Below are 17,009 nucleotides of genomic sequence, written 5' to 3' on the forward strand. Positions count from 1 at the left end.
AATGACCTCTTATTCTCTAGCTTGCTCATTGCAATAACTACACATCAAAGCTGATTAGAATTACGGGTTTTCAATCTTTTCTAGATTCTGGTGCCTTCAGTGTTTTCCAGGAAAAGTAGAGGAAATAAACCAGACACTTTTCTTGGTTATCTTGCAGAGCCTACTTAGATACAGTGCATAGTTCCCTCAAAGATCCCCAGAGCAGAAGCTGGCCACCTGTGAGCTAAACTACATGCAACACAAAAGGCACCACGCCACTTTTTCCTTCAAGCACATTCAGTGCTTGGGTGGCCACCCAGAAAGCCTTCCCAAGGCTCTGCAGATCATCTCGGATCCCTGCAGTTCATCCAGACAGTTTCCAGCTCTAAGGTCTGGGCCTGGTGGCTCAGAGGTGGGCAAGCAGAACAGGGCCACATTTTCCTTTTTGGTTTCCCTTGGCAGACACTGGCCTGGATTAACTCTTTGCCTCGCACCATAGCAGTCCTGCAGCTGTCCTCACCTGCACCGCATTGCCTACAGGCAGGGAGCTTCTCTGCTTGTACAGGCTCTTTGCCAGGGACAAAGCTATTAAGGATGTATTTGGCAAACAAAGAGTCGGTCATACAGAGATCCTGAGGACAGTGAGCGGAGAGGGAATGCTCTTCCTCTTTACATACAAGATTATATTTGAGCATATGGGCCCACGCAGAAGCAGACGGTTTGGCCCATGCATACGAAGAGAGTTGGAGTAATCCCTGAATAACCTTGACTAATGCCATAATAAGCTAATGGAAGCTTTTGGAAGCTCTTCAAGACAGTGTAATGTTTAACCTTGATCCTTCAACTCAGTTTATTTTGGTCTTTCTGAATACAAAATTGCTTACCTGCGGTAGGAGCTCATGGTGGATTTTTCAGAAAGAATTTAAATAATTGTGGTAGGATCCACAAAGGTATTTGGATGCTTTGTTTCCTTCGAATTTGGTGGCAGTTAAGGGCCTAATTACTTTTACCAATCTGAGCTTTTACTTACCATCTCTGTGGTGTTATAATGCTCCTGTGCTCACCTCCCTTTAGTCTCTTGGCTAAAGGATTCCACCCCTCGCCTCCCCTTATTTTTCTTTTTCTTAGATGGAAAAAGAAGAATATGTGGCTGTATCTCAGTCAGTTCAGCACAAAGCCTACTGGCTTGGCTCAAAGTACCAAGAAACTGATCTAAGTCTCTCGACTTCCCAGCAAAGCAGATGAAGGGCATAGGTGCTTTCTGCTCAGTGCTCAGCTATGGGGACTGTAATGACTAGCAAAGTAGCAGAGCAAAATCTGGGGGGCAATAACATCTTAAACTGCAAGTGCACATATGAATGCTTGAAGCTTTTGTTTGTTTGTTTGTTTGTTTTAAGTCAAAAGGACTTACAGGCTTAAAAACATAGTTCATCTTTATGTCAGCTTGAACTAACAGCCATGGCAATTGTGTGTCCAGACACAAATGTCCACACGAAAAGATACCTATTTTTAAAATATTCTTTCATGCAAAAATACCCCTAAGTGTCTTCACAGTATTACCTCAAGTAGAAAGTTCATCAAACAAAATATTCACTCAGTCACTTTTATTCATACAAACAAAGCATTTTACTGTGAACACGCATCTAAAAGGAGAGATGAAGAGCAGACAGCACAACAGAGGGAAAGAAAGACTTTATCTGGGAGTGTGCAGGAGAGTGAAGGGAGGTTCACGTGAGAAAGCTGCAGCAAAGGAGATTTCTTTCCTGAGGGGCTGTAGTAAGGAAAGAGGAAGAGCTGGTGCTGGGTGATTCAGGGAGCCCCAGAGGCTAGCAGAGAAGGACTTGGGCCTTGTGATGTGGTGGATTTTGAAAATCAGGAGAGGGTTCCTGATGCTGCGATGCAAAATTCCACACTGGAGAAGGAGCAGAAGTTAGACCAGAAGAGGGCTGAGATTTATTTTAGAAGAGGTAGACAAAGAACAAAGATGTAATTTTATCAACAGATTTGTCCTTGCAGGAAGATTTCGAAGACGGGGGTGCTGGTGGAGACCACGTGAAATTAATTAGCAGACCTAACCTTATTTTCTACATTCAGCACAGACCAGAGAGGAAACAAAGCCATTTTAATGCCATTTTTCCTTCCAACACATTTACTTTCTAGAAAGAGAGCAAAGAAAATATTGACATGCCAGACTTGATGGGATCCTTCATTTGGAACAGTACGGTCATTTATTCTTCAATTGGACTGCATATTTCTCCAGTCGGCACAGCAAAATGCTCAGAACTGTGGAAGAATATTTATTGTTTAGAGAGTCCTTGGACACCTCCACAAACCTTGTCTTGCTTCTCTGTCCAGGCTATATTTAGGCACTTTGCTCAATTGAGGTCCAAACAGATGTTGTGTGAGCAGAGCTAAATATTTTTAAGGGTATGAGACAGTTACGACATAACTTGAGCCATTTTGCTTTGAAAGAAGCAGGTGTGTAGAAGCAGTAGCTGTATAGTAGCAGAGGAAAGAGAAACTACCTTAAAGGTATGTTTATTTCTGCTATTTCTCAGTCTGATACTGACAAAGATTGGCAGATTTAAATAATATCTCTTAAATACTTGAAGACTCATAGCACCTCTGTGAAACTGCTTGGTTACCCTTCAGGTTACCTTGTTCTGCTTGTGATGTGCATGGATATCAGTTGCACATGACTATAGGTGCACTGCTTTTACCTTTCTGGGGCTGGACCTAATGATGATCTATGGGTGCTGTGACAATATAGATACTCTAATCATGGCAGGATAATACAAATTCCACCTGACAATGAAACGTTGCTAGCTCAGCTGTGAAGCATGGCAGTCCACAATGATATATGCCGACAGCTACCTTGGCAAATTGCTGCAAGCAGCAAGTTATGTGCGTCAGCTGCCTTTTTCTCAGTTGAAACTTGACCAGGAAGCCTTCCACAAAGCAGATCAGAAGATGTTTAATGACTCGGAGTAATTAAGAGTTTGTTTTCCATTTCTGCTGGCGGATAGGCAATAGGACATGGCCAAACAGCACCCCCCCTCCACCTTCTGGCTCCCCCTGTCCCAGCAATTGAAGGATCGGTGGGACAGGGAAGGTGCGATGAGCGGGCACCGTGAGTGAGGGACGTGATGTGTATGGGAAGATGGGGCTGTGGTGCCACATAGCTTGGGCTCAGGCCTTGAGATTAGTCCTGTGGCCATGAGGCTGGTCCTGCACCAGCACTTTGCCTGCTGAAGGCACGTTCACGATAACATGAGGGCAAGGCTCATGTATGAGGTAGCGTGGACTGAAACCCATCATCTGTCCTTAATTCAAAGCACAGGGACTTTCAGGGGCCTCAACTTCACACTTGGCCTCACTGAGGCCAACCAGGGCAGCGGGGACATCGCCGCGGTCGCTGTGACAGGGCACGGATGACAGCCGCCATGTCGCGACAGAGCTGCGGGCTCTCCCCCGTCCCTCAGCGGGCTGCCCCGGGCCCCCGCTGCCGCTCTCCCCGGCCGGGCAGCGCCTTCCTCAGGGCCGCCCTCGCCTCTCCTCGGGCTCCCGCTCCCAATCCCGCTGCCGGTGGCGGTGCCGCCGCCCTCAGCCACCTGCGGCCGGGCGAGGCGGAGCGGAGGGGAGCGGGGCGGGCCGGGGGAGGGCTCGGCCGCCCTCCAGCGCCCAACGCAGCCAACCCGCGCCGGCCGGGGCCGGGCCATAAAAGCGCCGGGAGCCGGCGGGGCCGCGGCCGGAGCTGGCGGGAGCGGTGCCCGGGGTGTCTCGGGGTGGGCAGCCCGGCTGGCCCCCAGCCTTCGCCGCCTTCCCCCAGCGCCAGCAGCGGGCCCCCTCCCCGCCCAAGATGCTGTTTTGGCACACGCAGCCGGAGCACTACAACCAGCACTCCACCGGCAGCTACCTGCGGTGAGTCCCGGCGTGAGCGCGGCTTTGCCCGCAGGAAAAAAAAACAACAAAAAACCCTCTTTCTGCGAGGTGCGGGCTTCCTCTTGCTCCTGTCCCCTTCCCACGGTAACATCGCCACGGACGACTTGCTGGGAGCTTCGCCCCGAGCCCCTCTGACGGCTCCCTGTGCCCCGGGGACTTTGGCTGGGCTCCGGGGGGGAGCCTGGAGAAGGGCTCGCAGGGCGCTCGCTTTGCTGAGGACGGGCTTTCCGCCTCTTCTTGTTGGGACCAGGAGCGAAAAGCTCTTAATTTCACTTTCTGAACTTGTCTAAACCAGCTTTTTCCTGCCTCCACACAGGCGCGTTTAATTAAATGTGCCTAATTTAAGCACAAGGGCCGCCGAACAATAGTCCGCAACATGTGTTAGCGCAAACTCGTATTTCCTCCCTCCAGAAGACAACAAAGCAGGCAACTTTGGGAGTTTCCTTTCTGCTGGGTGCTTACGAATTATTTTTCTCGGGATGTATAAGGCCGGGCTCTCAGCTGGTGTCGATTGCTGCCGCTCCGCTGGAGCCCCATTTCACTGACGGGCAGCAGAGGAGGCTCTGGCGGTGGCCCAAGAGCTGTGCTTTCCAAAGGCACCCCAAATAGCTGCTCCCGAGAGACGGCTAGCTTGTCCGGCGAAGCACCTCACACACCCATAAGGCTGCTCTTTCAATGCGACATGCAATCGTTACAATTCCTGCTCCTTATCAGTACTTGCAAAGGAATTTTTCAATCTAATAATCACTCCCCATTATCAAATGATAGGGTAGCGTGAGGTTCTTGCTTGCCAGCAGCCTTCCTCGCTTCTTCATACGGGGTGCTTTGCCTCCTTCCTCTACCCCAGTGAATATTTTACCCGTGTGCTTGGGGCAGAAGTCTTGTGCTTGCACAGCTGGTGAGGACAGTGAGAGCAGCAGCAGCAGGCGAGCCTTAGCCTTGCAACTTGTGCTTGCAGCTGCTGTGATAGCTCTTGTGCTGCTCAGGTTGATCCAACGCTATGGGTTTGTGGCATCTGAGTGCTACAAGATCATCGAGTCTGGGTCAGGCTTGAGCCCACAGTTCAGCTTCCTTTGAACTGGCCAGAAAAGACATCTGGTTATTTCTGCTTGATGCTAGCAGTTGTGGGGTTTGTGGTCTGGCAGGAAGGCTGCTGGTGTGCAGGTAACCTGCCGGTGCTCCAGCAACAAGTGTCACCTTTAGTGAGCACTTGCCACTGTGATCTGGGGCTAAAAGCCCTACAACCAGATTTATGGCAGCGTTAAGTGATAGCCTCAGGCATTTCAGGGAAGGTCAGTTGAACAAAACACTTTTTTTTTTTGTGGAGACCTCTAATTCTGACTAACTGATGGGAGGATGTCAAGGCATGTTTCTAGAGAGGGACGCTTTGTTTTGGGCTGTGACTTTGTGAGGGCTGTCTGTACCCTCTGGTTGAGACTGTGCAGGGGTAGCTGAACTAGTACAGTCCTTGAGGTAGCTATGGGAAAAGTTTGTGTGGATTATAATTTTGTAAGGATCAAGGGCTTTGTGCTTATCTGAGACATCTGTGTAAACTATGGCATACCTCAGTGTGATGCGGTTGCAGTGGGTATTTGCAATTACAGCAAGACAATGCTACAGATAAATCCTTGCAAGTCTTTACTCATTTTCACAGAAACATAGGTATTTTGATCTCTGCTCTGCCAGCTGGCTGAGCCGCCTATCTTGCAAACTTTCTCCCTTTCCCCAGGTAAGTGGACCAACCTTTAGTGAAGACGAGAACACTAAAGCTTTAGCATGAAGATGAAACTTGGGAGAGTTTTAAGGTTCTCCTCCTTCCCCCTGCCCTATTTTTAAAGGATTTTTCAGGGGGAAAAGGATGTTTTTTTTTTTTTTTTAAATTGCTTTTTCCAAAACTTGGTTTGTAGCTCTTGTGAAGGGAGTTGAACAAATAATGGTGTCTTATTTGCTTACACATTAGAAATCCTTTTAACCCTTGACCTATTGTTCATGTATTCTATGTTCCAAACAGTTCTAGTAAGGTGAAATGTTTCATGAGGGTTTGATCCAAAGTTTGGGATACCAGTGGCTGAAATGCTACAGGAATAAGAAGGTGACTTATCTGCATGGCTTCATTGGTGCTTTCATATGGTTAAGCTGTCCAGCAACTAAATCACGTATCTGTCAGTGCTTACAGTCATCAACTATCAGACAGCTGTTCTGGTGAATGTGGGGGTGTTAAGAGCCTGACATGAAATACAGTTTTTTAGATTTCAACTTCCCCTTGTCTAAGTTTCTCAACCGTTTCAGCAGAAGGGGAGGAATTGGTATACCTTGCTGTTAACCCTGGGCCAGATTTTGTGTGCTCTTTATTTCTGCAGAGCTGCAGAAGCGCTCAGGCTTGAGAGCTTTTGGTCTGCTCTCACCCGTGAGGCAGCGTGCATTCCTCTAGCGCTGTGCAGAGGAGTGCGTTGGGAGCAAATGTTGGCATCCGGGGTGAGCGAGATGGCTGGAGCAGTGTCAGATCCTGCGTGTCTGTGGAGCAATGGTATCTATTTCAGAAATCTACTGGAGGCATTTCTGTCACTTCATTACTGTAGTAAATCATCATTAAGGGGAAAAAAAACACAACCTCTCTATGGTTGCAGTTGGGTAAGAGCAGTGGTTATGTCAGTAATGCCAGTAAGCGAACGGGGCTGGGTGCTTTCAAGCTGGTGATAATATGGAGGGGGTGCAGTTGGAAGAGGGAATGGAAATAGATGGGTGTTTCTTTTCTCGTGAAGTGGCACGGTTTGCTCTCTGGCTTTATTTCTCCATAAACAGGAGCACCTGAAGCAGGCACTTCAGCAGCTTGCTATAAACTGCTGCACCATTTCACTGCTGACCTGGGTAGCCTTCAAGGTCGCGGGTGTTATGAGTGAATGCGAGGTGGATCATTAACTGAACAGGCAAGGAAAAATTCTTGACGCTCTTTCCATAGGCAGCATGCCTATATGCACTGGCATTCTCCCGAGCAGCTTTTCTGGAGGCTTTTGGTGTGTGGGGATTACTGAAAGGAGCAGAACTGCAGCCGATGCGATGGGGATTCGGAGTCTTCACACATATGGAGGAAGCAGAGGAAAAGAAACCTGATTACGTATTCTGAACTGTCTGTGTTCAATATAATCCTCCTAATTTGGAAGGGTATTAATGCCTTAAGCAGGTAGATACAGTGATCTGAAATGCTAGAGATGCAGGAAAGGCTAATGGGGCTCTCCAGCATTAGACGTGCTGAGATGAGGGTGCTTGTTCCTGGCATCTTTCTGTGCTAATCATTCTGCTGTGCTGCCAGCCTCGCTGACATCCGTTCTGCTTGGGGATTAGCGCGGGCTGGGATCCGTGTGGCTGTAAGGCAGCACAAACAGCTTGTAAGGGAGGGAGAGCTGGGACTGCATGGCTCCCTGTGAAGCTGCTGCTGAGCACCTGTTGGCTTTCGTGAGGGTAGTCTGTCTGAAGGGCTGTGCTGTTTCTCAGGGCCAGGTTTATGAAGGTGTGAGGAGATGTTAGGAGACAAGTAATCCAGCAGTCCATGACAGGTACCTGCACGGCTCCTTTTTTTTACAACAGGCATATGTGGGCTTCTGACCCTTTGCTAGTACTTGCAGAACTTTTACTAAGCTGACATTTAGCTGTCAAAATAGCGTCCTTTCTTGCTTTTTTTCTTCTGATAGACTTTAGTTTATCAGAGAGGTGGGTTCATAGATCACAGAGTGGTTTGGGTTGGAAGGGACCTTAAAGCCCATTTAATTCCAACCCCCTGCCATGGGCAGGAACACCTCCCACCAGCCCAGGCTGCCCAAAGCCCCGTCCAGCCTGGCCTTGAGCACCTCCAGGGATGGGGCATCCACAGATTCTCTGGGCAGCCTGTGCCAGTGCCTCACCACCCTCCTAGTAAAAGAATTTCTTCCTTATATCTAATCTAAATGTCTCCTCTGTTAGTTTAAAGCCATCACCCCTTGTCCTATCCCTACTCCCTGACAAAGAGTCCCTCCCCACCTTTCCTCTAGGCCCCCTTTAGGTACTGGCAGGCTGCTGTAAGCTCTCCCTGGAGCCTTCTCTTCTCCAGGTTGAACAACCCCAACTCCCTCTGCCTTTGTAGGAGAGGTGCTCCAGCCCCTCGATCATCATCGTGGCCCTCTTCTGGACTCATTCTGATACTTCTGTCAGGGGAAACTGCTTAACTAAAAAGTAAATCTAACTTATGTTTTTAAAACATTTTAATTTTCAGAAATACTCTGTTTTGCTAATGCTGTGTTCTTTTGTGTCCAGTGTTGACATCCTAGAGGCAGAAGCTGCCTTGTTACATTATGCAGGCCAAATTCTTTCTTTTTTAGCCATCATAACTCAGTGTTTCTCCAGAGATCATCTCCATTATTGCCGAGCACGAGAATCAAATCCAGATTGAGAGTAGAATATTCCATAAAGGCTTTGTGACTAAATGTGTGTGAATTGTATGTTTCAGAGATGTCCTTGCACTGCCGATCTTCAAGCAGGAAGAACCTCAGCTGTCTCCTGAGAATGAAGCCAAATTGCCTCCGTTTCAGTACGTCCTTTGCACAGCCACATCACCTGCTGTGAAACTGCATGAAGAAACCCTGACCTACCTCAACCAAGGTAGGGTTTGTACTACATGAAAGAGGGCAAATTTCCTGGGAATGATTCATGAAAGAGAATGAATCCAATACTTGTACCTCGCTGGGCGGGCAGTGGGAAGGGGAAAAGAAGGAAAGATATGGGGAGGGGGATGGAGAAAAGGAGGAATCTTTAGTTTTTCACATTTGTATACCAGATTGTCAACTGATGTAAGATGATGAAGTACCACTGATTTTTAATTGTTGACTTAAAGCAGCTTTATAGCATGCACCATGTGGCCAGGTACTGGCTTGATCTTCAACAATTTGGAATACAGCCTCCTACCTTCATCTTGACAGGCCAGATGAATTTAGCAGATGGGTGAGCTCTGGACTGGGGAGGGTCCTTAACACTGCAAGTCCTCAAGTGCTCCTGGAGGGTATTGCCACAGAGGATGAGCTAGGGAGTACTTGTGGGCTCCTCAGTGGTCTGGGCAGAGCGTGATGTTGTTCCTACTGGCTGGGTGGCGTGGCTCTGCTCTGCTGAGTTCCTAGCTTGACAAATTGCTGGGGTTCTCCATAGTTAGGTCATCCATAAATGACTTTATAGACTAATTTTTACTCCTGGATAAACAAACGCTGCATTTTTTTCTATGCTTTTTTTCCCCTTTGGCAGAATTTGTGCGTACACATCTGTGGTTGGAGTTTGGCTGTTATTTTGCAGTACCTCCTGCGTGTGGGTCCCAGAGGGTTCAGACCTCTCCAGGCACAGATTATGTGAAAACTTTCTATGCTGCCTGCCAGGTTGTAAACAAGGGCATTAGACTAGCAATGAGCTGAAGGCTATCTGCCCCGTGTTGCTGATGTCCTCTCCTGCTTCTGAATATTGTCCCAACTATTCAAGCTCAACACCGAGCATGAAGCTCACTTGAGTGTCTCAGGATGGATTTCTCTCAATGTTTGTACAAAACAGAGCCCTGACCTCCATGGGGCTCTTAGCACAGATGCAGCTGGCTGCTGGATCTGTGTTGCTCACTGGTAGATCAATAGAGCCCCACTAGAAAGATCTGCCACGTGCTGCAGGCTCTACCCAAGGAGCCAGATGTCTTGTACATCAGAAGATGCTTGGGGTTCGTGCCTGTGTATTCCCAGTTCAGATTCCCATCCAAATACAGCAAACCTCAGGAGGTGGCATGGGGCATATCAAGAGTGAGATGAGCATGAATCTTTCTGTGAACACAAAATTATTTCCAGTTTCAGAGTAAAAGATCTGTTGTGAGAAGCAGTTGACTGCCAAATACTTTAGCATACTTCAGGCAGCACCTTTTTATTTTATTTTTTTAAACCTTGGAAGGGCAAAAAATACACAACTCTCTACACAATACCATGAGTTTCAATGGAACCGTGTGACTAGATCAGTCCAGGTTTTACTACGAAAATCAAGACTATTGCCGCCTTTGTAGGTAAGATTGTGTTGTGCTAGGCTTATTATCGCAAAAAGTTATTTCCTTTTCCATCTTGACACAATACTGACTTATTTCCTTGGTAGGGCAGTTCATGTATCTTCTGCACCTGTCTTTTATACCTCAAGGGGAAAAGCGGGGATGTGTCCCTGCAGAACCTGTCCTTGGGGCTGAACAGGCCTGGAAGAACAAAGCAGGCATGAGGCTGGCAGAAGCCATGCGGTGGGGTAGAGCTGGGAAGGGGCTGGGGTAAGAAGTATGGGAACTCTGGTGCTGTTGGCTTTCCTAGGGAGTCTTAGGGGTAATTAGTTGTAAAAGGTGGTGCCTCTGCTCCTTCATTCTGAGTTGAATGTCTCATTGCTTTTTGTTCTTCTTGGCAGGAGCACCACAACTGCCTGCCACCTTCTCATCAGCATCTTCGCCTCATTTCTTTAAGCTCCCAGGCAACTCATCTTCATCTTACACTGTGATCCTCTGGGTTTCTTTGAGATCCTCTCAAAATTCAGTTCAAAGCCAAGGCTCTCTTGTATGTAGATGGATGTGGTGGCTCTCTGTATGTGGTGTGTGGTGTTTTGTTTTCCTGAGATCTTGTGGGGTGCCTACTGTAAAAGCCTTTCTACTCTACTTCAGCAGGTTGCCTCATATTCCACACCAGCAGCTGCTCTTCTTTTCCCAGCACTGACCCTGTCTGGTAGCAAGGGCAAGCCTTGGCCCTAAAGTCATCTGACTTGTAGTCTACCTTGATGCTATGTCCCTTAGACCAAAATCCCTTGCCTGTGCTAGTTAGGAAGAAGGGACTGGAGTCTGTTTCCATGAGGATATGGCCTGCTGTGAGAAGTTTGTCATCACTGAGGATGGTTACATATGGGGAGAAGAAGATGCTGGGCACACATCTCAATCAGCTGTGGTCAGAACTGGGGAGTCTGACTTCTGTTGGTGCAGTATTAGTGAAGATGTGGCCTGGGGTTAAAAAGCAATGAGGATTTGTCTTGCAAGATGTTTTTGTGTTCAGGAACATCTATATAAAAGGGTATTTAGTGTTTTTTTTTTTTCTTAACATCTGTGTCAAAAGCATGTTCTTTGTCTATTGACCTCTGGAATAAAAAATAGGATGTCTGTGTAAAATTAAAAAAAAGTGTTTGAGGCAAACAAACTCTTCTGTAGGAACTACTTCTGATTCATGAGCTGTATAGTTACCCGGTAGGTACCTTTTGTATAGGTATGTTTTCTTTCCTCTTACTCCTCTGAAGCCAGAAGAAACTATTACAACTCCTTATGGCTTGAAAATTATTCAGCACAAACCAGGGAGTGCCATACAGGTGCTGCCACATTGATCTCAATGATCTTGCTATGTGTAAGTTAATTTATTATGGTGCTGAAGTTTCTGTGAGTTTTGTGTCGTATGAGCTTGAGGAAGTACACGAAGGGAAGCTCAAGGCAGCTCAGGCTGACGCAGCTGCTGGTCGTGGCATGGCAGAAGAGCTGACCCCGGTGTGCTGTGACCATGCCATCTCATGAAGCAGTTCGGACTGCTACCCTACATCTCATCGCCTTACATTCCCTGTAAGCACAGGGACACTGATTGCATCTTACCCTCACTCTGTCCTGTTGCATCTGGCCAGCTACACAAAAGTTCCCCTCTTCCCTGTATGCATGAGTTTTGAATCAGGTTACCTGAGGAAATATGTAACTTTATTAATGCCTGTTCCTCTAGCAGTTACAGCTGGCTTCTGGTTGCACAGACACAAAGGAACAGTGGCTGTCCCATCTCCAACAAAGCCATTCACATCCAGTGCAGTTACACAGCCAAACTATGAAGACTGTGTTGGGGTTTTCGGCTTCCTAGCGCTTTGGCTGGGTGATTTTTGCCACCTGCTGTCCAAATGTTCCTTCCTGACTGAAGCTCTTACCCCTCAATAGCTGACCTTCTGTCACTGAAGTGGCTGTGTGCCCATGCTCACTCTGCACAACTAGTTACTAACAACTAGTTACTAGTTCAGTGCTGGTTTGTGAGTTGGACCAACGCAGGAGATAGCTCATGTACAGAAAGGGATAGAAGACAGCTCTGTTCTGATGGAGCACTGGAAGGGGAAAAGCTGGAAAAAAATGGCAGCAAATTGAAGGTAAAGTTGCATAGTAGAGAGAGGAGACCTTAAATAAGGTCTGAAAAGGTTTCACAGAGGTGAGGAGGAAGGGATGCCCGGTGGCTGCATTCATGTGTAAACAGAGGGCTCCAGGCTTGTGGACCAGCATGGCATCCCGTGCCTTTTGCTGGGTGGACCCAGACAGATGGTCAGTGGTACTGGGCTCCTACAGGGATAAAGGAGAAATCCAAGGGGACTCCTGAGCTGGAGAAGCTGTTCTCAGCAAGGGCAGTGGGGGGCATTTGTGAGGGGGCATTAAGGAGCGCTGTGTTAAGTTGACTTGGGGACGTTCAGCAGTGGCAGGCTCCCAAGCTTGTCTGCACCAGTTTGAAACCATGAATGCTCACTGGCTGCCGCTCTAGAACTAGTCAGTAAATCAAGTATCTAGAGTCAAATCCTTAGCTTGGTTTCCAAAGACTGACTCATTACACTTGTCTTTCCTGATCTCTTCCCCCCTGCGTTCCACATTCCTTGGGAAACTGGAGCCAGAGCCCTGTAAGTCTGAATTGAACATGATCTTAGTTTGGTAATCCTGAAGGCAGTTTATAAGGTAAGAGATCGTTAGTGGACCACAAGAGGATTATTCATCTGAAAAAGGAAGTATAGGTGTGCTGGCATGGTGTTGTAAACCACTACCCTTTTGATCCACAAAGCTGGTAAAGGTGCTGTGTTCTCCTACAAGGAGCTGCTGCTGCTGGCATTGCTCCTTGGTCAGGGAGCACATCTGTCAGCAGAGCTACACTGTCCAGAAGTCTGCAGCACAAACATCGCCTAACGTTTTTGGAACTAGCCGGCCTTTCAGCACTATTTCAGTGTCTCTTGTGGATAAGGATTTTCAGACAAACAATCAACCAGCGACCATATTACAAACCACTGCTTTAGCAAGAGGTCTTGATGCAGTTGCATATTCCATGGTCTGCAGTCATATGGGGTGTGGTTTGACCAGGGCTGGTTGAAACCAGTTTCAAACATGGACAGAAATGGGAGCAATGAAGGTGGTTCCAGAAACTGCACCAGGAGGAATGCAGGGGAAACGAGCACTGCACAGCAGATCTGAATGCTAATAAATGTGAGGAAATAAAATTGTTCATTTAAAAAAAAAAAAAAAAAGCACAAAGCAAAAATTGTTGCCCAAGGGAACTGGCTTGTAGCACCAGAACCACATGTGGACTGTGAGCTGCTCAAGTCATGATGTTGTTTCATGCCCAGTGCTGGGTTGGCTCAGAGCCAGAGATCTAAATTGCTCCAAATAGAGGGTGGTTCGGGCTGATGACCATGGTCACTAAGACCCAGCTGTGTGCCAAACCCAACCCTGGCCCCCAGTGGTCCTTCAGAGTAACCAGCCATCACCTGCCTGTAAAGCTTTCCTGGGCTCTGTTTGGCTCTCCAGACCTGTGGTATGTGACTTGTGGGTCTCAGCCATGGGAGCGTTTCAGCATGCAGATGGTTAGGGTTAGGAAGGCTGGCCATCTCTGCTTTGCAGCGTCTTCCAAGAGTTATCTTTATTGCCAGTCCTAGACAGTTCAGAAAACAAACAAGCCAAAAACCCAAACCATGAGAGAAAACCACTAACATCCGAGAAGACCTGTGATGATATTGGGAGCGTTGCTGTAGTGGTGCATGAGCAACAGATGCCTCATGAAGCTAAAGATGGACTTAGCTGCATTCTGTCACACATGAATGAAAGCCCCAAATATCAGTCTCTGGGCATGTGTCCAGGTTCAATATGCGTGTGCATTAACTGGTAAACTGTGCTGTATTAAAATCTGCTGGCTGTTGTCTTGCCTCAGCTCACTGCAGACATTCTCCGATTTCCCTTCCAAGAAAGGTGCAGAAAGCACAGGGCAGTGAGCAGCTGAAGAGGACATCTGGAAGATGATTGCTGGTTGCTTGGGTAGGAGATGAAGTTGCTTACAGCAGAAGAAGGCAGAAGAGAACCTTTGTCTCCCTTAAAAAAGTCTAAAGTTCAAATACAGTTGTCTAATCTTCTGCAGCCAAAGAACTCAGTTTTAAATACTGAGATTTACAGTAAATGAAAAAAGCTGTTTTGTATTGACGTTAACTCGTACGTAATTGAGTTTTTATGGGGTCACAACTGTCTGAATGTTTGTAGTTTTCCTGGAACAATTCTTTATTTGCCTAAATGAAGTGTAGAGGAGGCTGAGTGACCAGCTCTGACTGGGCGTGCTTCTGGTTTAATTATAGCTTTGTTTGCGAGGATATTTTTGCTGTGTCCCATCTGCAGAATTGCCTCTCTTCCTATCAATTGGTGCTGCCACTGACCAGAGATGGGTATCTCAAGGACCTCTGCTGTTGGTGGCCTGTCCCATGTGAACATACACTTTACCTTTGCTTGAGATCACAGGCACATATGTGACTTTGTGTCACTGAGGCTGTGCATGTGAGGTGCTCCCTGGTGGCTGCCCATCCTTGATCCCTGATCCTTGTGGGATGCTGTACTGCTCCTTGCTCCACCTCTTACCACTCTGTTTCTGGGTTCAGATAGCTTCAAGAAATGGCTAACAAAGCTTGTCTTTTCCACATCTGAGGCTGGCTATTTGGCATTTCCCCATATGCTTGGCAGCTCCGTTTTCACTTGGCAGCCCAGGATAAACAATCCTGTCTCCAAACCACACCATCCCTAAGCTCACTATGAATCTTGCTTCAGATGACAGGGCACCTCTGCATAAGTAGAGCATCTGACTTCTGTTGTCCCTAGGAAGCTAGAATCTCAGTTGTCTTTTAATCAAGAGCCTGTTTTCTATTCTTTCTGGAATACTTCTGTTGCTAACATCTGGATGAAATTCAAGTGGGATTGTGAACTTGCTGGATTGTAGGCTGTGCACAACTCCTACTGGAAGCCCCTAGACTGCGTTTTGTTCTCCTGCTTCCATAAATCTTCAATATCCGTGAAGGAAGTGCTCAGAAGTTGCTACAAGTGTTGTGAAAACTCAGATAATACAGCCAAGATTTTTCCTACTATTCCATGTTGCTTTTTTATTTTATTTTTTTTACTTTCCTCCATTATCCATATCTACTTCGAGATTCCTGTACTTTTGAGAGTGAAGCTTGCCTGAGTTCCTACATTTGATGTCTGTATCAGTGTTCTTGGCAGCCTGAGGGGATATGTAAGCTTTCCAGCTACCTTTTCTCAACTTGTGGTGTCCTAAAAGATCATATTTTATGTAGCAATCAGAAACTTAGAAAGCACTTCAGCTTTGATGTGGTTAGCTGTTTGTATAGGAGTAATGTATGTATGACACCTTGTTTCTAAAGAGGCTGGAAAAAAATACCCTTTTTCCTCTTTGCTTCATACCAAGCATTTATGTTTCTGAAACTGTACAGCACGTATTTGAGCAGTAAGCTTTCTCTTGTCCTGGCTTGGTGTCCCGTTTATGACATGTGCCACAGGTGCAGCCTGCTTTGATGGGGCATTTGTCAATCACATCTTCTCCCCCACTGCGCAGAAGGCACAATGAGAAGCCAGGTGCTGTGGGACTTCCTTTCTGCTGCACCTTTCTCTACATTACTGCAGAAATGTGGTGGAGGAAGTGACTTACCTGAGGGCTGGAGGGGGTCAGGAGTTGTACTCAGCTCTTCTGCATCCCTCTTCTGCACCCTCACCTGAGACCATTCTTCTTAGTTATCTGGGACTCAGGTAAATATTACACACAAAGCTAGTCTTGCAGAGCTATAAAACCTGTTGTCCCAATTGACTCAGAACAGGTTGAAACCAGAAAAAGCCTGCCTTTTTTACTTACACAGAGGGGGCTGGGGATTTCTGAGCTGGACAGATGTGACCCAGATAGTCCCGGGTGTTTCAAGTACATGCTAGTGAAGTTGAAATACAGGAAGAAATTATGTTCACAACACAGATTTTTTTTTCCATTTTCTCTCAGAAGTTTGTCTGTCATTCCTTCACCAATTAATAAGTATTAAAAATCTCAACATGTACCATGGCTTTGATTAGGTGGGGTGAGTTGCCAAGCTCCAGCAAAGTAGGTGAGGTCTGTGCAAGAGAAGACCAAGCACACACAATGAATTTAGAAACTCGGAGTGTTTCTGTGTTCATTGTCTGGTTTTGCGTCCTTGATTCAAGTTAGACTAGTCTTGGAGGAATTAAATATACATCCCGCTCTTTGGAAACCACTCTAAATGAAGAGTGTTTCTTCTAATGCCTGTTAGCTATGAAGTGTCACCACTGTAAAATGGACCGTCTTCAAAAGTCTGGGAAGACGAGGGCTCAGCCAAATGTTCATATAGTAAATGAGCACTGAAGTTTTCCTCCAGCAAACTCGGCTCTGAGGCATGTGTTGGGCTTTCCCACAAGAAAGAGGCACAGAAAGAGAAAAGAAGGGGACGAAGAACCCCCCCACACACCCGAGCTGGGGGTAGATTGTAAAAGGAGAACCCTAGGAAAAGGCATGATGGCAGTGCAGCTCTGTGGTGTGGTATTGGAACCAGAAGCGTTGTTGGACTGGGCTGTTACGTTGCTCTAGTGGCAATGGCAAGTAGGACAAGTCTCTTTGGTGTTAGACTCGCACGGGTACTGAAACACAGTGGGGCCCCGGTAGCTTTGCTGCAAAGAGGAATGAGCAGGAGGCAGGTGAAGGGATGGGTCAGACTGCAAATACTAAAGCAGGGCATATATGTACTGTGATTTTTTTATAGCCCCAGTTCAGATGGAGATCATGCAAAAGAGGAGTTTGTGAGCATTGGTCTGACTGGGCAGCTTGATACGGATACAAACTGGACACTGGATACCAGAAACTGGGGAGTTGTGGCCAGGAAAAGGCTTGCTGTCTTCACCCTGCTCCAGCCCTGGGCCCTTATAACTGCCTGCTGCTGAAGATGAGATGCGGGACAAGATGGGTCTGGTGTGTCAGGATGAC

The 17,009-nt window shown here is 47.1% G+C and overlaps 1 protein-coding gene across 1 annotated transcript in view; it reads left to right on the forward strand.

Annotated features, from left to right (window-relative positions):
* Positions 1–3,838: 3,838 nt before the first annotated feature.
* TFCP2L1 (transcription factor CP2 like 1) overlaps positions 3,839–17,009 on the forward strand; it is a 33,027-nt gene continuing 19,856 nt past the window's right edge. Inside the window, exons 1-2 of the mRNA XM_032189568.1 lie at positions 3,839–3,900; positions 8,402–8,553. Coding sequence (XP_032045459.1) covers positions 3,839–3,900; positions 8,402–8,553 — 214 coding nt within the window. The remainder of the gene's footprint in view (positions 3,901–8,401; positions 8,554–17,009) is intronic.

The sequence above is a fragment of the Aythya fuligula genome, chromosome 6, assembly GCF_009819795.1.
Source record: "Aythya fuligula isolate bAytFul2 chromosome 6, bAytFul2.pri, whole genome shotgun sequence".
Classification (NCBI taxonomy): Eukaryota; Metazoa; Chordata; class Aves; order Anseriformes; family Anatidae; genus Aythya; species Aythya fuligula.